At 42.0% G+C, this 21,428-nt stretch overlaps 1 protein-coding gene across 1 annotated transcript in view; it reads right to left on the bottom strand.

The window, feature by feature from the left end:
• The window catches only part of DNAH7 (dynein axonemal heavy chain 7), a 264,651-nt gene that overhangs the window by 75,833 nt on the left and 167,390 nt on the right, over positions 1 to 21,428 (bottom strand). The window contains exons 38-41 of the mRNA XM_032803624.2: positions 15,708 to 15,927; positions 12,938 to 13,810; positions 7,225 to 7,454; positions 5,824 to 6,154 (exon numbers count right to left, since the gene is read on the bottom strand). Of these exons, the coding sequence (XP_032659515.1) occupies positions 5,824 to 6,154; positions 7,225 to 7,454; positions 12,938 to 13,810; positions 15,708 to 15,927 (1,654 nt within the window). The remainder of the gene's footprint in view (positions 1 to 5,823; positions 6,155 to 7,224; positions 7,455 to 12,937; positions 13,811 to 15,707; positions 15,928 to 21,428) is intronic.

Genomic DNA, 21,428 nt, shown 5'->3' with positions numbered 1-21,428 from the left:
TAGGAAGACAACAGTGTTTTGTCTGCTTAGCCCCAGTGTTTTGTTTGTTTAGCCCCTTCTTCCAGAATATGCATTATGGCACTACATGGGTTGAAAAAAATACTGACATTTAAACAAAGATGATCAAACCTGAAATCTAATCAACGGTTAGTTTAGAGAATGAGAAATTTCTTACCTGAGAGTTTTCTTTGGATTAGCAGCTTCTTTCCTCATTCATCACTAATCCTTAATGCCTACCCACATACCTATGAAATGTAGAGGCAGTCCAATATTGTTGCTGGAGGCTCCAGGTCTATGTTCCAATCTTTGGTTCAGGCCACCAGAAGAGTTATTCCAGAGACAGAAATATTTCAGCAACCTATTATTAGCACTAAGACAACAACTTGATATAATGTCTTAATTAACCTTAAGACAATTATATTTTTAAGACTCTCCTTTGAGAAAAAATTCTATTTGTATTGTGGTCACTTATCAGACTACCAGGGTAGGCTGAATGAGGAGAGAAGCTGCTAACAGAAAGAAAATTATCAAGTAAGAAATTTCTAATTCTTTAGCACAGCCTCTCTTCTCATTCATCACTAATGGGAAGTAACTAGCAGTGAATCAAAGAAGTGTAGTTGGGAAAGGAGCTCTGGGTCTGAACAATGGGAAAAAGACTTTCCACCCCTCCCCCGCTCCATAGGCTGGTTCTGCCTCTATGCCCTGGGCTGAGGTCCTGGCTGCCAGTCTGCTTCCCGGCTGCTGACCCTGTGCCCAGGGCCCCGCACCCAGCCCTCCACTTTCAGGGTCCCAGATGTTAGCTCCGCAGCTGGGGCTCTGCTACTGGCCTCACATACAGGATCCAGGCTGTGGGCCCCATGCCCGGGGCTCTGCTCCTGGCCCCGTGCCCACCCCTAGCCTTTTCCCTTTACCCTTGTCCAGGTCCCCCCACTCCCACAGACTGGCATTGCTCCCAGCCCCAGCTGGGGGCCTCGCAGACAGGGGTAAGGGGGCTGGCTTTCACCCCACTATTAAAAGGGTTCCAGCGCCACTGATGGGTAGTTACCAATGTAGCTAATCACTGGTGGTGCTTAGGAAATAGGAGGTTTTACTTCAAAGCCACACAAGCGGCACTTACTCTCAAGAGGATGGCAGAGAACTATAAAAGGAACTCTTGGGCCTGATCCTGTTATCTCAGATCTACTTAAGCTTCACTGGAGAAAGTTTGAGTCACAAGACTGAGGTCTCCAACTCTAGTGTGGATCACCCTGATATTGGACATTGGACTATAACCTACAGAACTGATTCTGAAAGAACTTTTTGTACCTCTGAAGCTCACCATCTCTACTATGAAACTGACCTAAGAACTTTATTCATATCTGTATGTATAATGATCTTTTAACTTATGCTTGCTCTCTCTTCTTTTTTAAGACATTTTAGTTTAGTTAATAAGATGTGGCTATAAGTGTGTATTTGGGTAATATCTGAAATATTCATTGACCTGATGGGTAATGTATCCAATCCTTTGGGACTGGTAGAATTTTTTGTATGATGAACAAGATTTTCAGTAATCCTCATCATATTTGACTTGACCGTCTGGGTAGGAGCCCAAGGCTGGGTGGCTTTAAGGGAACTGTATTTCTGGCTTCTGGGTAACCAGTATGTAATTGTAGAAGCTGTTTTGTTGCTGACTTGGTGAATAAATATTAGACTAGCCACCAGTTTTGGGGATCATCTGCCCCATTCTTTGCAATTTGCCCTGATTGAGCAATCTCAGCATGGCTCCCCTGGAACTCCGGTCACAGACGCAAAGCAGAAGGGAATTAGGTAGTGGAAAACAGATAGGGACCACTTATCTTGAAGAACCTCCAGTTACTCTATCGGAAGTAATTTTCTCTTCCTCTTCGAGTGCTGATTCCTGTGTGTATTCCACTGTGGGTGACTGAGAAGCAGTACTCAAGTAGGAAGAGGCTGCAAGAATGCAAGCAGCTGAGCCATTTGAAGAACGACCGTTCCAAACGATGCATCAGTGGAGGAGTCCTGTGTTAGAGCATCATGCCTCAGGCCAGTAGAAGTAACTTCACAAAGCTGCTTTGCAAATGTCAAGTAGAAGTACTTTTTAAAGTTATGTCATTGACATCGCTTGTGTTCTTACCCCAAAAGGGGAGGGAGATGCGACAATTGATAGCAGGGTAAGATACAGCCTGAGATCCATTTCAGAGATCCTCTGAGAGGATAGAGCCTGACCATGGACTCCACTATGGTGATAAACTACCTGGGAGATTTTCTGACTGGTTTTGTCCTTTGTAGATAAAAAGCTAAGGCTTGTCTCATGTCAAAGGAATGAAGTCTCCTCTCCTTTTCAGATGCATGTAGTTTTGGAAAAATACACAGGTAAGAGGATTTACTGATTTAGGTGAAATTTTAAAATAACTTTGGGGCTGAACTTAGGATGTAAACACAATGAAACTGTCTCTGTGGAATATGATGTAAGGCAGATCCCACCATCAGTACTCCAAGCTGACCCACCCTTCTGGCTGAGTTGATGACTATGAGGAATGCAACCTTAATAGACGGGAGAGACATGGAACATCTGGTAGCTAGTGGTCTGAAAGGCGGCTTGGTTAGCACTGAAAGAACAAGATTTAAGTACCATTGAGATAAGGTTTTCTTACTGCCAGAATAGTTCTAACTAGGCTATTCCAGAACCTGGTAGTCAGCGAGTGAGCAAAAATTGAGTGACCATGTGAAGGTGGGTGGTATGCACTGATTGCTGGTAGGTGAACCTATAAAGAGTTGATGGAAAGACCAGCTGTTTTGAGAGAAAGAATCAGGTGAACACCAGTTGGCTATGTAATATTTCCTAGTAGAATCCTTTCAACTTCTAGTAAGAATGTTTTGCATGGTTTCAGAGCATGAATGTTCTAGAGTTAATGGCCACCCAAAACTACCCTGAGCCAGAGTGGTTGGAGGTTGAGATGCTTGATTCTGCCCTTCTCCTTTGATTGGAAAAGAAATAAGGGCTGATCAGTGACCAAGAGGACATATATCGGAGACTCGGGAACCAAAACTGTATGGGCCAGTTGGGGGCAAGGAAGATGATCGGGGATCCGGCAAAGCAAAGATGACATCAGGTGGAATGTAAGACTCTGCTCTCCTTGGAGTGTGAGGAGGTCCTATTAGCCCACATCAACAAAGCAGACATAGTTTGTGCCTCAGTTGCATGAGGCAGAGCCAGTACAGCTGTTGATTGAAGCTCGCAATGCCTGCCTTTTGGTGGTACCGTTGGTTTCCAGAGTTTAGACTTAGTTGGTATCAGTGGCATCATTGCTGCCAGAGCATAGTCTGGTACCGACTTATGGGCTTTTTGTCAAGACCCTAAGATTTAGGACATTCTAAGTCTTCATGGGAGGAGCAGAAGGATTTGTTCAACTTAGGCAGGGCTGTATCTGACTTCTTTGAAGAAGATTTAGAGGAGGTTTTGTTCTTGTGTTTATGAGAGTGCTCCCTGTCCTCATGACAAGTACCTAGTGAGGGATCTGTATGGGTAGATTTCCTCACTGCTAAGTCAGACCTTGCATAAGGAGGCACACTCTTCGCTGAGTCAGCCCAATATATGGGTGGGAGGGTACCCTGGCCTGGGTCCAAGTGCGACCCCATGGCCTTCTCCATTAAGTGCTTCTTAAGGTATGACTGGGGAAAGAGCAGCAGATATCACACGTTGCTGCAACCTGAGCTTCCACAAGGCAATACAGGCAGCATTGATGGTTGTCACTGACTTGGAAGGAGCATGTGAAAGAAACCAGTTTTGAAGCCTCGACTCCTGGCCATAGTCCAGTACTCATATCAAGATGTGTATGTGGGGGTGGAATTCCTCACAATGGAGAATCTATCAAACTGTAAAACTTAGCTAAAACTAATGGATAAAATTCTAAAAACTATTTATAAAATATTTACGGGTTGAAGAACAAAGGAAGACTAAGCTTCTGACACTGCAGGTTCCAACCCAAGCCATGCAGCAGTAAGAAGGAATGAGAGAGGTGGTTGGTCTGCTCCGCCCTTTATCTCCTCAGCTGGAGGCACAAGCAGAGCAAGGGTACATGTGCAGACTAACAAATGCTGCTTCAAAATTCTCTGATTCCAGACACATGGAGCACAAAGTGCACCAACACTGGGATACACATAAGGACCAGCACTCAAAGAATAATGTTGTTTTCTTGGAATTATTCTCAGCCATATGGATCTACTGTGGAAGGGTGGCTTTCACTAGAACCTTTATATTGGCACTGAAAGTAAGAGATCCTTTTCCCCACTCAGTCCACTGGGCAAAAGGTCTGGAGTGTACAACACTCAGCTCTGGTTGGAAGAGGATTTCCCTAGCACAGGCACTGTGGAAGATTGGCCTCCAAGAGTCCTCGTAAAATTCCTGGCATAGTAAGGGTGTGTACTGGAGGCAGAGCCACTGCCTGTAGTACTGTAGAAATGACAGACACAGCTGTGGCCATAGAGTGACTGCTGTCATTTAGACTGACACTCAGGCAGCGTTCCCTCTAATTTTTCCTACCCATGTGCAGAATGAATTTTGTTATGTATAACAACATGGAGGTGATGTGTCGTCTCCATACTGGTACACACAACAAAATTCATGTGGTGGGGGTAGGGCCAAGGGATTCGGAGTGTGGGAGGGGACTCAGGGCTGGGGCAGAGGGTTGGGTGCAGGGTGTGAGGGTTCCAGCTGGGGGTGCAGGCTCTGGGGTTGCGCTGGGGATGAGGGGGCTCAGGGCTGGAGCAGAGGGTTGGGTGCAGGGGTTGTGGGCTCTGGCTGGAGGTGCAGGCTCTGGGGTAGGGCTGGGGATGAGGGATTTGGGGTGCAGGAGGATGCTCCAGGGCTCCCTCCGTCTCTCTCTCCCCACAGCAGCACCTGAGCTGGGGGGAGGGGGGAATGCCTCTCCCCTCCGCAGCAGCTCTGGGGCTGGGGCTGCAAGATAGGTGCCCCTCCACTGGCCCCAGCAGGTCTAGGCTGGGATTGGAGGAGGGGCCTGGGGAGGGGGAGGGGCACCCTGGCTGCGGCGGGGGCCATGCCGTGCCACCCCAGCCGTGGCAGGCACGGGCTACAGCAGAGTTGGGGCCGGGATAGAGGCACCCCGGCCATGGCAGGTTGGGGGCTGGGCTAGGCGGCTTCCCTGAGCACCTGCGTGCTGCTAAATAGGCTGCGGCTGCGCAGCTTACAGGGAATTTAGCCCGCCGGGTTATATAAGTTATGTCTGGGACCTCTTTCTTTCCAGCACCAGAGCAGCTGGGTAGAGCATAAGGGTGGCATAAAGCCACCTTAGCCCTCACTACCTCCCTTGGGCTGCAAGTTAAAGGCGCAGCACAGAATCTCAGCCTCTGTTTCTAGTCTCTGAAAGAACAGATATCTATGTGAATATATCAAAACAATTACATGGTAAATACGCAGTTTTGCTGAGGAAGCAAGCAGGAAGAAGCAGATTCTTTTTAACTCGTCATTTGTTGATTCAGAATATTATGTTTATGAATTTTAAAATGGCTAGTGAGAAATGTTTGATTTTATACCTCCAGAGCATATACGTGCTATAGTTCACTAGCTTATGTTATAGCTGTCCACACAGGGAATGAAAATAAAATAATGCCTTGATTTTGAAACTCAATGTTTTAAGAAATTTCAAATGCTACAAAATTACGCAACTTTTAATTCAGTAATAACATGAAATCTGACTATTAATATCCATGCAGCATATTCAATTTTTCTTTGAAGGCAGACATGGTTTGTTTTTGTTAGTCTGAATACCTGGTCAATGTATAAATACGTAAAGTTAGCTTTACCTGTGCAGTAAGAGTATCAAGAGCAGACAGAGCACTTTCCAGAATCGGCAAGGCTTGTGCCAGATCAGCATCACATTCATCTTTGATTGCTTTTGCAGCCATAGCTTGCTCATTCGCCACAGCTTCATCAGCTTTCACTATTTTTTCAGTTTTAGCTACTTCCAAGGACTCCTTTTCAATAACTACCATCATCTCATCAACTTGTTTGCTAGCTTCCTTTAGCTGAGGCTGTAGGGCTTCCAGCTCATACTGCATCGAAGCCACCTGTGATGCAGCAGAATTCAGTTTCTCCAAGCCAACTTCATATCTTCTTTTCATTTTCATCACCTCACTAAAAGTAATGTCAAGCAGTGCTTAATTTTACAGACATTTTCTTAGCCCCATTTCTCAAATTTCTAATTTCACACCATTCTTAAAATTCAAACACCATGCCATCTTGTTTTATTTGCCCATCAGATGGTGCAATATAGTACTCATGTCTGAGTCTCATTTGCCCTCAGACTTCTTTACGCTACTTCAGTAATGTACAAGTGCCTTAAACGTACAAAAAATGACAAGTGAGTGATCAAGACTGGATTTACTGTATGAACAGATGAAGAGGTGGGGTGACAAGATAAAAAACAAAGGTGGGAAAGTAGATGGGTGCAAAGTTATGAAGGCCCTTAGGGATGAGAAGTTGGAATGTGATGTGGTGGAGGAGGAGCCAGTAGAAGGACACAGAAGTGGGTTACATGATCAGGAATATTATTTTAATAGCTATGTTTTATATGGAACTGAGGGGAGTAATCTGTGCATCAAGAAGGTGAGAGAGGAGGAGGTTGCACTAGTCAAGAGGAAATAATGAGGTTCTGGACAAGTAGGAACTGAAACTTCCTATTCTTTTCACTAAGACACGAAAGTGTCTTCTGATGGTAATGACTTTCAGTCATTACTGACCTAGGCACACTGGTGACCTAGAGGAATATCCCTAGATTCTGCATGACTATACTAAGTCCCTGAGTCCTTTTATTTTCCCTCAGAGCTTACACACAGTCTCAGAGATCTAAAACTCCACCCATCATGAAGGAAGGGAGTGTCTTTATACAGCAACTCAGTGGTATTCACCCTGCAGAACAGGTGTAACTTCTAGGGTCTGCGACTGCATCAGAAGAACTGATATTTTAAAGTATCAGTAGGCATCAACTTAATAATGAATATTAGAACTGGCCTAATGGGATACAAAATATAAACTGGGTCTAACTGGCTCTTTAGTCCACTGAGTGCAGATGTATCCAAGAAATGGCAATCTGAGTATACTTTACTTTTTTATTAGATTAGCTACACAAATTAATTACACGTAGAAAATACTATTTTAAGGGAACTTTGGGCTCTCCTAGCAAAGTGCATGTTATATATCCTTACGTGCGTTTCTTTTCCAGTAAGGTTTTGAAAGTGGAGATTAATTCCAGGTATGAAGTAGGTGTAACGTAGTTGTGCCTTTGAAGCTCAGTATGGAACAGGTCAGACAAAACAATGGTAGAAGTGTGAAAGCTTTTACACATATCAATACAGCCTTCACGTGTTGCCTCTGACATTTCAATATCTTCCAAGAAGCGAGAGGCAACAGCTTGCAATGCGTCTTCAGGCCATGTCTAAATTTAAAATAAACATAATATTACTTCACCTATCGTACAAATAGGTATTACATGGAGAGTTTTTCATTTCTACATTCACATAAAAAAGGAAAACCTAATATAGAACAACCTAGTTTTCTGAAAGGCCTTCCCTCAACATGAAAATTCAGAAAAATGGGGCTCCAAATAAGTAGGGTGAATGCAATGCAGGGTACACAGTGCTGCCATAAAGATCTGACCAACCTTTGATTAAATAGAAATCAGATATTTGGGGCTTTATTGTGAAAAATAAAAAGACTCAAATTCTGCCTATGGGCATGATGGGCAACTACCATTAAACTCAGAGTTGCCAGTGTTCAACAAAGGGCAAACTTTCCCTCAATTCGTCCAATAAGCAAATGCACAGTAGGTTACCAATTTGTTAGAATTTTATTAGAATAAACACTTATATGCTCTCTTTCCATAAACCTTCCATATAAAGAATGGCTATAACATTGTCTAATGAAAGCTTATTTTGGGGGAAAAATCCTGAATTTTGTTTAAACAAAATTTACTGCAGAGAAAAACTGCTTCGTTGTTTCTATAAAAGGTAAAACTGTCTTTTAAAAACATATTTAGTTTAACATTTATTTCCAAAACTTGTAAAGTTGGATATAAGGCAAATAAACAGAATTCAAATGTAAACTGGAGTACAGAAGAACTCTGAAATACTGCTGCACTTGAAAAGTGACTCCATAGAAGTGTCATTGTGGGATTCTTGGTTAATTGTTTTACACTGATTTTCATATTATCAACACTGAGTTTACAAGTAAAAAATTGTCTTTTTTCTAACTGCTAACACTACAAACTCATTTTGGGCCCTGCAAGTCCATTTGGGTTCTTTCCTTCTTGAACATCGTCTATAATAAAGATTTTGCTAGCCAAATTGGGCTCTCAGTAAACCCCATTTTTTTCAAATTACTTCTTTGCAACCTTTAATGGGTTTCCAGAGGTATCACCAACTGGAGCTTAGTAAACAATATTGCTGAGAATGCACAAGAAGGAATAATACTCTCTTAGTAGTTTTAACTCTTCATGGCTAAAAGGTGTAAAAAGTAGTACAATCTTATTTTAATTTCTACAATCAAAAGATATGACTGACACATGGGGAAATGGCTTATTGAGTAAAGAGCTGTCATGTTTACAGTCACTTTTCAGAACAGAATCATACTTAAAACAGAAACTAACAACGCAAAATTGCACAAGAAAATGCACACAATAATACCAATACATTCAATTATTAGACTGAAATATGAAAACGTATTGCATTACACAAACAGAGGTCTTGCTTTCAGAGTATATTGAAGTTGGATACTAAGATTTATTTTTAACTTCATTATTATCATGAGAAAACTAAACTTTTAACTTTTATAGATGGCCCAGTGCTTACCTAGCAAAATGAATCATCTCAGAGGAACTTACCACGCTTATATCAATCAGTGCTTACACTTTTTCCTCTACAGATTGTGGAAGAAGGATGTGTGAATGATCACACACTATTTATGCCTCACTTGTATCTGTGTACATAGAATTTACAGAATTTTCTATTGCTCCAAACCTGAAAAGACTAACTGATATGATTAACTTTACACAAGTTAACTTTACACAAGTTGTTCCATTGATTACGCACATAGAAAAAGTTAAGTGTGTGTCAAGTAAGTCTTTTCAGGCTTGTGGCCTATATGTGCATGCACCCTGCAGTCACAAGTTAAAGAGATGTAAATACTAAAAAGTATTTTGATGTGAATATTTAAAAATATGTTTTCAGTGGCAGATCTGCAAGACAAAGTTACAACAATCAATTCTGGATTACAACTCTGATTCTTTGCTTCTTAGAACACAGTAGGTGATAAATGAAGCATGTTGAGTTTGTCAGTGTCTAGCACAGTAATCATTAAAAACATATTCAGCAATTTGTTTCTGTTGGTTTGCTTTTTAATATCACACATTTTAAAAAATTATTCATATTCAAATATCAGTAAGTATTTTACAGAATTTCATACATTCCAAAATTCATAAACCACTTCTCAGATGTTAATATGTGATTTATCAATTGACTGCAGGCTGGCAAAATTAATAATAATGATTTCAACTTAAGTGCACTCATCACTGTACTTGCTCTGTTCCTTACCAACAGTAAGATTTTGTGCTGGTAAATAGGATTCTGCAGAAAGGTCTATATATCTATATGTGTAAATAACTGGTGCTAAAAACTGGAAAATAAAGAAATATCTTCATTTTTATCCACACTTAAATTTAACTGTAGTAAACATCCTGAGTGGCTTTTTAATTACTCACCAAACTGAATCCATTATTTGATTCATTTTAAATTGTTTTTCACCACTTCAAAAGATACTTTGAAAGATAATTTGCCACTAAACTTTCTCTGGGATTCAGGGTGAAAGAATCATCCACCTCCAAATAAAAACAGGATTTTGATATTTTTGAAAGATTAGTCAAAAGCTGCCTAGAGTTTACCATTCCTCTCCCTTTGAGCTGTACAGGTGTGTTACTATAACCCAAGGACTGGAGAAACTTTAGAAGGCTGCAGAGCTTCAAAGCTAGAGAAAGGGCAGGATCAGGCTAGAGAGCTGTGGAATGTGAAAGATGGGAGCTTATTTGCATGAGCTCTCTCCTTCCTCTAGTTAGCCTGGAACTCCCTCACATGTTCTCAAGAAGAGGCAGGAAACAAGAGCTGTATCTAGCCAGTTCTTCCTTTTCCTTCGACCCTTTTTGGGGGAGCAAAATCCTTTGCTCCGGGAGGGACTTGGTGGGGGAACAGAGAGGCTGAGTAGTTTTTATATAACTCCCCTTTCTCTTCCCTCCAAATGCCACCAAAGGGCTACCATGGCAGGGAGCAGGGACAGCAGCAGCAGCCCTACGTAGAGCGGTAAAGACGAAGAAGGTAGATCGAAGCTCAGGCAGACTGTTTCCACAAGCAGTTAAATGGGCTGCTGCTCTTGCTGTCCACTCCCTCCAGCCTCCCTCCCTGCTGGAACCATGGCATGTTTTTATGGAGTGTAGATATTTGTTCACAGCCTCCTCCAAACAGATAAACAAGCATGTGAGAAGGGAGTTTTGCCTGGCCTCATCCTATTTATCTTTTTGGGGATGGGTATCGGTGTTGCCCCCTGACTACTGGTCTTCTGAGATACACACATGGCTATCCTACTCTCTCTACTCCCATTTCTGCTGGAAGAACACAGCCTTAATGGGGCCAGATGATCTATTACTGTGAGGAAGTTCTAGAGTCTTCTCTCAAATGTCATTAGAATGAGGTAGGGTGTATTTCTCAGAGGGGAACTATGGGAAATCTTCAAATTCTTCCCTTTATGTACAGATACATTTTTAAAAATATACCCTTACTGGTTATGTTGCCCTGGATTTGAGGGATTTGTGTACCCCAGAATGTGATCAAGCAAATTGCCACCATATTATGTGCATTCTGCCACCATGAATTAATAAAATAGTTAAGGGTTAATTAGAAAGCAGACTTTTAGATGCAAGGTGAAAACTATTTGGCAGTTTCTGCTAATCAGTATTGGAGGATGAGAGAAAAAAGTAAATAACTGAGAATGAAAGAAGATAAGTGGATGAAAACCTTGCGTCTAGACGCCTCTGATATTAGAAGCTTATAGAAAGTTAGAAAAAGTGATGCTCCGGTAGGGGTCATTATGACCTATGTTTTTTCTAGAAGTTAGCTATAAAAAGTTTAGATAATAGACTGTACTTTGGAACAGTCCTCTGAAGCCATCTTGAGAGATGTTTTCCTGACACGTTTTCTCCGCAGTGGGTGAGCAACTGGCCACTGTGAACCCGCTGTTAATTACTCAATACCGTGTGTAGTCGGGTGGTCACCCGCTTCTGCCTTAAAAGGCTTAAAACAGCCCAGGGAGAGAGCTGACTGGGAGAAAGCAGCCTCGGCTGATTGGGGAAACAGCCATAGCTGTGGCCACGCCCCAATCAGGCCACAGCTGGCCCTATAAAAGGCCAGTGAGCCAGGAGCTGGCAGAGACTCTCTCTAGCTTTGAGAGGGAGGGATCTGGCTGCAACGATCTGTGAGAAGGTACCCAGAGTGGAGCAGGGCTGGGGGAAGGCCATTGGAGCTGGGGAGCTCTGGCCTGGAAATCCCCCAGGCTGCAGCCTAGTGGAAGGTCAGTTAGGTACTGGTGTTGCAGAGGGCAGCCCACAGGTAGGCAGAGGCAGCAGATCCAAACCCCCCTTCCCTATGATGAGTGGCATTTACACTACAGTCTGCCCTAGTGAGCAGGGGCTAGATGGTGACTGGCAGTAGCCCACGACTGAGGCAAGGTGGGGATAGAGGGTTGGGGGTTCCCCTGGGTAGATTGACCCTGAGACTGTGGAGGTAGTGCCAGGGGCAGCACCCCAAAGACAAGGGGAACTGGGTCCTGGGAGGGACATGGGGGCCGGCGGCAGCAGGACGCCGGCCTGCAGAGGGTGCTCCAGAGACTGGAAACGCTAATTCCCTGAGACGACCAGCAGGAGGTGCTGCGGGGTGAGCCCTGCCCTGTTACACCATTCCAGAGGTTGGGTAAATATCTGGGATGTTCTAAACCTATTGCTTATGTCTCTGTGTGCTTAAATCTAACAAACTGCAGATTTAGATAGAGCACTCTTAATTGCATGAATCTTTTATTAGATGGAATTGCTGTATTCCCACTGATTTATTCCTGACACCGCCTGGAGTAAAATAGTTACCACTGTTGGGGGTTCAGAAAACCCTGGGTAATAGTTCTGGATCAGTATTCACATTGCACTCCCCATCGGTACCTGGCCCAAGCTGGGGAAGCTAATGATGCAACCAAATTTGGTGATGAATCCCAGTCATGTGCCACCTGAGGCAAATTGCGCGTACGCTAAGACTGGTTATAACTTACCCTCTTCTCTTTAATATGAGGTTCAGAAATATAGCAATGCATTTTAAGGGTAGCATAAGTCTGAATTTCCTAACTTGTGTGATTAAATTTTGAACCTTACCACTATTATAATGTAAGTATTTTGTACATAACATATAGATAGATTATAGTAGTTTGCAAGTTAGTAGGGATGAAGGTCATGCTTGGGACTAGGAGATTTCTCTACTTGTCCTTGCCAATCCATACCAGACTCAATTTTTTGGGGGTATCTGGCAAATCATCACTGAGATTTTGCAAGCAGAGAACATTGGATAGTTCATTCTCTAATTTCTACAGTACTGTGTTTACTCAGATATTAATCTTAGCAATTGTGACAATCTTGCCCTTATTTACATGCTGTGCAACCCTTCTGAAGTCAGTAGGGCACAGTACCATCATTTAATTCTAAATCTAGAAAACATTTTAACTGTTAATTAACAGATTTAAAGAGCAAATTATTTGACATGAAAAGAACTGAGGCCATATTTTGAATAATGCATTTGAGGTGTTTCCATCAGAAAATGTGTACATAGTAAATAACTGTACCTGAAACCAGTCAAGCGTGCAGCAGTTAACAAGAGCTGGAAATTTTCGAAGGCGATTACGAAAAGCATCTCCAATGGGACTCATTGCCAATACCACATGGAGCTGGTCTCGGCAGCGATCAATGAACATGTTAAAAAGAGCTATGGGGCTACCATCAGTTTGCTTTGTTTTATCTCGCTGGCGGTCTATCTGACGCATTCGTTCACAAATTTCTTGTTTCTCATCTAGTGCAAAGAGGTTTGGTACCTCCCCTGCATTTAGTAAGTTGTTAATGTCTTCTAAAAATGACTCCTTCTTTATCTGAGAATCAGTGAATAAGAAAACTCCTTGCATCTCACCCTCAGTAGATTTCCTTAGGATGACTTTTAAGTCTTCATGCCACTCATTGTTACCGTAGCTCTTAGATATTTCAACCTGAAAAAGAGTATAATCAGCCATATGTGCTGCTAATCGAGTGAGGGACTGCCTGCCACTGCCTCCGACACCAACCAGAAGGGCATGGCTGCGAGGCTGTTTCAGGATCCGTGAAATTCTACAGACGTGTTCAATAGCAAATCGGAACAAGACAAGTTGCATCGGTTTTTTACTCATGTTATTAAATTCTTCCAGGTGGCTCTCTACAACTAATCTCAATGTGTCCACATCATTGATCTCCCTGTAGTTGGTGTCCTCTCGTTTGGGGTCATGAAAGTCACAAAACATTAGGCTACGTAAGTCATCCTCTTCTACCTTGCCATCAAAATTGAAGTCCAGGCTCTGGAAAAGTTTGTGAAAGTCTTCATCTAAATGACTTTTCACTACTTCTTGGATATACCCAACAAGCCAGGCTCGATCTGCATTATCCACTAACCGATCATAGTACACTCTAAGAACCTGCATAATAAATAATATAATAGGTTTAGTAGGTAATATTAGCATTCTGTTCATTTTATACTGACATTATATATACGTTTCACTTTGATTATACACACACATGCACATGTATGAAAAAATGGCTTGAAAGTGCAAATTCCCTTAAATTCCAGTACAATGAACATTAAAATAAATGTTCAGAAGCAACTGGAACAGTTGATCCTTTTATCTTCTAAATGAAAGCTAAGCTCCATATGGGAAAATAACACACTTTGCACATACTGTATGCATATTTTAAATATATTAATTGTATTTTGAAGACATTTTGTAAAGAGTGGCAGGTATTGCTATCCTTACTTTTATGTAAAGTCAGAATAAATGAATGACCAGACTTGGTACATTTTTGCTTTTTCTTCCTGTTTCTAAATATAGTAAATCCTCACTTAACGTTGTAATTATGTTCCTGAAAAATGCGACTTTAAGCGAAACGATATTAAGCAAATCCAACTTCCCCATAAGAATTAATGTAAATGAGGGAGTCGGGTTCCAGGAAAAAAAATTTCATCAGACAAAAGACTATATATACATATATATACACACACACACACACACACACACACAGAGAGTATATGTTTTAAACAAACAATTTAATACTGGTACACAGTGATGATGATTGTGAAGCTTGGTTGAGGTGGAGGAGTCAGAGGGTGGGATATTTCCCTTACTACTAAATGATGCACTAGCAATTGGCTGAGCCCTCAAGGCTTAACTCTCTCATTTTACAAGATGGCAGGAATGGAGAGAGATATGCACATTCTCCTTTAAGTACACTGCCTTGTTAATTAGATCAGCTTGCTGAGACTGCAGCTGCTGCAAGCTCCCTCCATCCTGAGCCCTGGTGTGTCCCCCCTGCTCTATGGAAGATGGAGTAAGTGGGGTGCAGGAGCAGGGGATAGGGAGACACCTTGACATTAGCCCCCTGTTTCCTTCTCTCCCCCTCCACAGCAAGCAGGAGTCTCAGGGAGCAGCTCCAAGGCAGAGGGCAGGAGCAGTACATGACAGTGTGGGGAGGGATACAGCTGAACTGCAGGCAGCTGCTGCACAGGGAACTTAGGGGAGCAGGGAGCTGACAGAGGGGCTGCTGTTCCACCCTGGTTCCAAGCCACTATGAGCTAGCTGCAACGGGCTGCTCTTCCTGCAAGTAGTAGACAAAGCAGGCAGCTGCCAAATGACTTTAGAAGGGAGCATTACACAACGTTAAACGAGCATGTTCCCTAATTGAGCAGCAACGAAACAACATTAACCTGAACGCCTTTAAGTGAGGAGTTACTGTAGATGAGTTAACGCCACTCCCCTAATCATTTAACTTGTGATGTTATCTTTAGGGGAGAGGTAGTCACAGTTACTGAAGACTCGGGAGTTCCTACCAAAGAGGACCTGCAGGGAGAGAGAACAAGACCATATTCTTTCCCCACCCAACCTTCCAATGACCCTGGCCCACTGCTGGCTCTCTCTCCACTGATTCTTTGTTCTGCCATTGGGAGGGAGAGGAGAGGAAATGGAGATAGGTGCCCTGTGGGATCACTTATGGCAGGAGATGTATTCTGGATAATTGTGAATGGAAGGAAAGGAGCCCACAATCCATTAAGATGTGGCTCACACTTCAAACAAGTTGGAGAACCTCTGCCTTTAAAGTATGCATAATTAAAATCCTATTTCTAGCTAGCAAAAAAGTCACACCTTATGACTATGGCATCATTACATAGCTATTAGTCATAGCTCTTACATCATGGCTATGACATAAGATAATTCAACTAAATTATATTATTAAAGAAAAATAAATGTCTAAATCCAACTTTGGCTCTTCAATTATTTATTATAAATATCATGTACAATTTATTACTAATATGAGATTTACCTCGTGAACCCAAAGACGTTTTATCATTCCTACAGATTCTGTTGTTTCAGGTCTTGACAGACAAACACCTTGAATAACGCGGGAGAAATCACGGAGGTTGAACAAGTAGTGAGATTTGGCTGGAGTGGGCAGCAGATTCTTCATAGCTTCTTTATACACCACCATGGTACCGTTAATAATTTGTGGAGTCAAGTCTAAATATTCAGATGTGAAGTTATAACTGACAAATTAAAGAAAGTGCTAAGAATAAAATGATTTTCACAGTTCCATCATACTAAAACTATATACTTAAATACTGATTCACTTCTCAATGCCAATTTTAAGTCTCAAGATGATACTTTCTTATAGATAACCTTATAAATTCCACTGTTCTTGCAGGATTAATGGAGTTTCCAGTCAAGTCAGGTTGTGAATTAAAACTAATTGTAGAAAATATTGAGGATTCAACCACTTTCTTTTTCTTCTTCTTATTATTGTGGTGCTGAATGCACCATTATAATCAGGGCTTTCCCAAATTTACAGAACATCTTGCTGTTTCAAATAGCACCTAACTGAAACTTTTATAAATTGCCCTGGAGTTTGAGACTTCAACCTGGTTTGGATATGTGAAAATCCTTTAAACTTATCAGATTCAAGGATGGTAACAATCTAATGAGCTTCTCCTCCCGGGACCAAAGTGCTCAAAGTGACAGGTCAGCTTCTGTGCTGCTACTTCCAAGGGACCCAGCACAGAAAGTGCAGTCCTGAAGAAGCAGGCACCAAGTGTTTTTAAGCTCGTAAGAAACATACAATATCAAGGTTGGAAGGGACCTCAGGAGGTCATCTAGTCCAACCCCCCTGCTCAAAGCAGGACCAATCCTCAGACAGATTTTCATTCCAGATCCCTAAATGGACCCCTCAAGGACTGAACTCACAGTCTTGGGTTTAGCAGGCCAATGCTCAAACCACTGAGCTATCCCTCTCCTAAACATGGCCACTGTGGCCGCTGCACACTGTTAGAGCAGCATACACAGGCTTCAAGGCATGCTATAATCAGGCCTCGCAACTAGATATGCACTGACCTTAAGACAAATGACACCCACTATGATTATCTGACATCTCTTTGATACAACTAAGGCACCACTGGAAGTTATCGGGCTATTTACATGAAGAAAAGTAAATCTCACCTCCGAAGTAATAAACGTATTTACTTGCTTATAAGGCAAAGACGATTAAAGAGAACTTTTAGAGATAGAAAACCATTGTATTTTTTTTTTTGCAAAATTCAAGATTTTCCCCAGAAAAGCAAGTTTTCCATTTTAGCCCCAGAGGGTTATTTTTGTTTGTGAATATTATATATTATATATTTTCATTTTGTATCACATCTGCAAGACTGTGCAGTACTCCAAAAATGAGTTATTTATTTGTACAGATGTGTTGTCCATATACATTCTCCACATCTAGTTGTAGACAGATGATTGTATGCAGTGTCCATTGCTGCCACACATATTCTTATGCTCTGCTGAGGGAATATAGAGTGGGGTAGGCCAACTGCCCCTCAGTTCTTTCTCCAACACAGAATCTGAAGGCTACAGGACCAAGAAGCAGGTGGCAAGGAGGGAACGTTGTGGAATGTTTATGGACATGGGAAACATCTCAAAGAACTCCAGTTACTGTACAGATAAGTAACTTTTCTTTCTCCTGTCCATATACACATTCCACTTCTGATGATTCACAAACACTAGTCAAGAGATGGAGCTTGGCGCCTAAGTGAATAAAGACTGAAGCACAGTTTTGCTGAATGTATCATCTAATCTAGAAGTTTCAATAACGGAACAATGTTTCATGAATGTGTGCAGACTTCCAGGTGGCTACTTTGCAAATATCTATGATGGAAATATTTCTCAAGGATGCTGTAAGAGCTATAGTGGCATGAGCTCTGAGGAGGATCCAATTTTGCCATTTCATAGGTTCTCACACAGTTCGACATCCATCTAGGTAGCCTTTGAGTAGAAACAGGTTGCTGTTTCATAGACTTTAAGGCCAGAAGGGACCATCATGGTCATCTAGTCTGATCTCCTGCACATTACAGGCCAGAACCTCGCCCACCCACTTCTGTAATAGACCCATAACCTCTGGATGAGTTACTGAAGTCCTAAAATCATGATTTAAAAACTTAAAGTTACAGAGAACCCACCATTTACCCTCATTTAAACTTCTCTGCTACTGCCATGGATAATCTCTGTGTAGCCCTAAATGGCTTTGTTCTTTGCAAATAAAATATCAGAGCCCTGCTGGTGTCCAAAGTACAAAGCTTAGCCTCTCCCTTGGAAGAGTGAAGCTTGGGAAAAAATATAGACAAAAGGACCTGTTGGTTGAGATGAAAATTAGTGATGACTTCAGGAACGCACTTTGGATGTGTTCTCAGAGATACCAGGTCTGCGTAATAAACAGTATATGGTGGCTCTGCCATAAAGACTTGAATTTCACCAACTCTCTTCACTTATTTGATTGAAATTAAAATTCCAGTTTCATAGACAGGTGTAACAAAGCATATGTTGCCATGGGTTCAAGTGGTGGGCCCATCTGGGCAGATAAAGCCAAGTTAACGTCTCATAGAGAGAGTGGTTCTCTGATTGTCAGAAAAACCTTGACAAGACCCAACCCCTCAAAAACTTGTTCGCAGTCAGGTAAACTGTCAGGGTTTTTAATCCTCGTTAATTCATTCTGACTCTACCTTTTCCCCCAGAAGCTTCACTAAATCCCCCTGGATCAAAAAACATTGCAAGGCAGCATCCATGATTCCTCTTTGGCACCTCCTTCTCACCTTTATAGGGACAGTATTTGTTTTCTTTTTTATCCTTCTCTGACAGTCCGAGTCCATTTGCATAATTCTGTCAACCCACATTCTACCTTGGGGAAGTCTTGTTTTATATGTCCTGGCCTTCTATAGTGATAACACACTTTTCCCCAATTCTCTAAAAGAATTCCTTTTGCCTTCTTCCTCTTCTTCTCTGGGCTTTTCAATTCACAACTCCTCCTCCTCAACTCTTGACCCGTAAGTACCCAGACCTCTCTGCTGCACGTTTACTGGGGATGTGCAACTCCACCAAACAAAAAAAATAGATCAAGTATGTACATGTTAATTGCACCCTTGCATCATCTGGGGGTTTAGGATTGGCCCTCTCTAACCCCTGGTACCAGGAGAGGATTTTTTAAAATTCCTCATTGAAAGTAAACCTATCAAATAAATTACAAATAAATAAGGTAGGCAATCTTACTAACTATGAACTGACTATGGCAATAGGAGTATTTACAAGTGTGTCACTCTATACCAAGGGGGAGTGCTCTGTAACCCCAATATTCATCATTTATATATAATTGTGATATTTCATATAAAGCATGACATGTAAAGTATCATGGGAAAGGTTATGATCTGCTGAAAGCCGTTGTTCTATCTAAGCATGTATATTATATGAAATTATGAGACTGTATTGTAAGGTTGTCACTAAAATATGCTTTGAGTTGGGGAATCACCCAGATATTAGATCCCCAGATATAACAAAGGAGGTAACCAATGCTCGGGCGGGTGCCAAACAACCATCAACAGCCACTGTCCAGCAAAGGAGTTACAATTCAATGACTCACCTGCACAAGGACACACCAGGGGAATTGCTCAGCCTCGCCCACAAGACTCAGCAATGCCCACAAGACATGCCGGAACTTGTGTTCTCCAAGTACATGGAATGGGGATATAAAATAGAGGACAGAGGTCACATGGTTGGTCCTGTCTCTTCCCCTATGTATGCTGAAGGTAATGAGGATGTTGGAGCTGAGCAGACTGGTCCCCAGGCTAACAGGGACCTTGCAGTATCCAGAGGAGTGAGCAATACTGCTTAGTCCAGATATTGCACAGACTATTAAGGTTGAGAATTTAGACTGTGTGCTTATCTTTATTTTCCTTTGGTAACTACTCTGACTTTTGCCTTTCACTATAATCACTTAAAATCCATCTATTGTAATCAATAAACTTATTCTAATGTTTATTCTTACCAGTGAGTTTGACTGAAGTGCTTGGTAAATCTGCTCAGGTTACAAAGGCTCATGTATATCCACTTTCCACTGATGAAGTGGTGAACCATTTAATAAACCAGCAATGCTCAAAAAGGGTCTTGAGCAGTGTAAGACAGTATATTCCTGAGGTACAAGGCTGGGAGCTGAGGGAATCTGGCTGGTGCCTTGCTCTGTGTGATTTGTGAGCGGCTCTGGGAGCATTCATGCAATCTAGCTGGGTGTGGGGCTCCACATACGGTTATACTGAGTGGCAACAGCACGTAGAGGGGGTTGCTACTTGTCACCAGCAGGGGCAGCTCTAGGAATTTTGCCGCCCCAAGCACAGCAGGCAGGCTGCCTTCTGCGGCTTGCCTGCGGACCCTCCACAAGCAAACAGCGAAGGCAGCCTGCCTGCCGTCCTCACGGCACCGGCAGAGCGCGCCCCACGGTTTGCCGCCCCAAGCACGCGCTTGGCGTGCTGGGGCCTGGAGCCGCCCCTGGTCACCAGTAAGGCATTGTGAGAGACATCCCAGATTAGTGAGTTAAGGGGGCACAGTGGTCCGACAGTCTCAGGTTGCACCCCAGAGATCCTGTCACAACAAGATTAAGGTAAGTAAGCTAGTAATTTGTAGGAAATGGTCAGCAAGCAGCTTTGTCTCTTAGCCTGAACCAATGAGAAGGAACTAAATGGCAGTTTGTCCACTCTGGACTATATGCCCTTGACATAAGACATAAAGAGACTCAGGGTACATGCACAACCAACACAGACAGTACTGGCCAATAGACTCTGATCTGGAGCACACTGAGTGCATGCACACCACCAGAAATGGAATATGTGTATGGACAACATATCTCAAAGGAGAACCCTCAATTCCCACAGAAGTGGGTGCTCAGGATCAAGCCCATAGTGAAAATTGGTACTTAAACAAAGGTCTAGTGTTAAGAGACCTGAATTCAATGAAAGAAGAAAAATATTTTCACAAAAAAGCCCCCCAAAAAACAAAACAAAAAAATCATTTTTTATAGACATCACGTAAATGAGATACTAGTAGATTAAATTCAGATTCAACAGTAATTTATCGTTACTTTAATTAATCAAAAAAGTATACTGTAATGACAATTAACAGATGAATTTTTCATTAGAATACTATTTTCCACCAATTGACCAACTTTCTATTTTTATTGACTTCTGACAGATACTAAAATATTAGAGGAAGAAGCTAATAGTATTCTAAGTTATAATTTGCTAAGAGTGGTAAGCAAAGGTGATGACTAGTATAATATATTACAGAAAATCCTAGGTTCTTACAATAGTCACTAATATGGCTGTATTTTTATTTACTTTACATTGAAATAATATTTTCAAAACATCTGAATTAACTGAAGCAACATGAACGATTCTATATATTGTGAGACGCTTAGGTTTATGAAGTATCAGAGGGGTAGCCGTGTTAGTCTGGATCTGTAAAAGCAGCAGAGAATCCTGTGGCACCTTATAGACTAACAGACGTTTTTTATTTACTTTACATTGAAATAATATTTTCAAAACATCTGAATTAACTGAAGCAACATGAACGATTCTATATATTGTGAGACGCTTAGGTTTATGAAGTATCAGAGGGGTAGCCGTGTTAGTCTGGATCTGTAAAAGCAGCAGAGAATCCTGTGGCACCTTATAGACTAACAGAC

This window comes from Chelonoidis abingdonii, chromosome 10 (assembly GCF_003597395.2).
Source record: "Chelonoidis abingdonii isolate Lonesome George chromosome 10, CheloAbing_2.0, whole genome shotgun sequence".
NCBI lineage: Eukaryota > Metazoa > Chordata > Testudines > Testudinidae > Chelonoidis > Chelonoidis abingdonii.
Note: the sequence above shows the minus strand (reverse complement) of the source record. Positions and strands in the feature narration are given on the sequence as shown.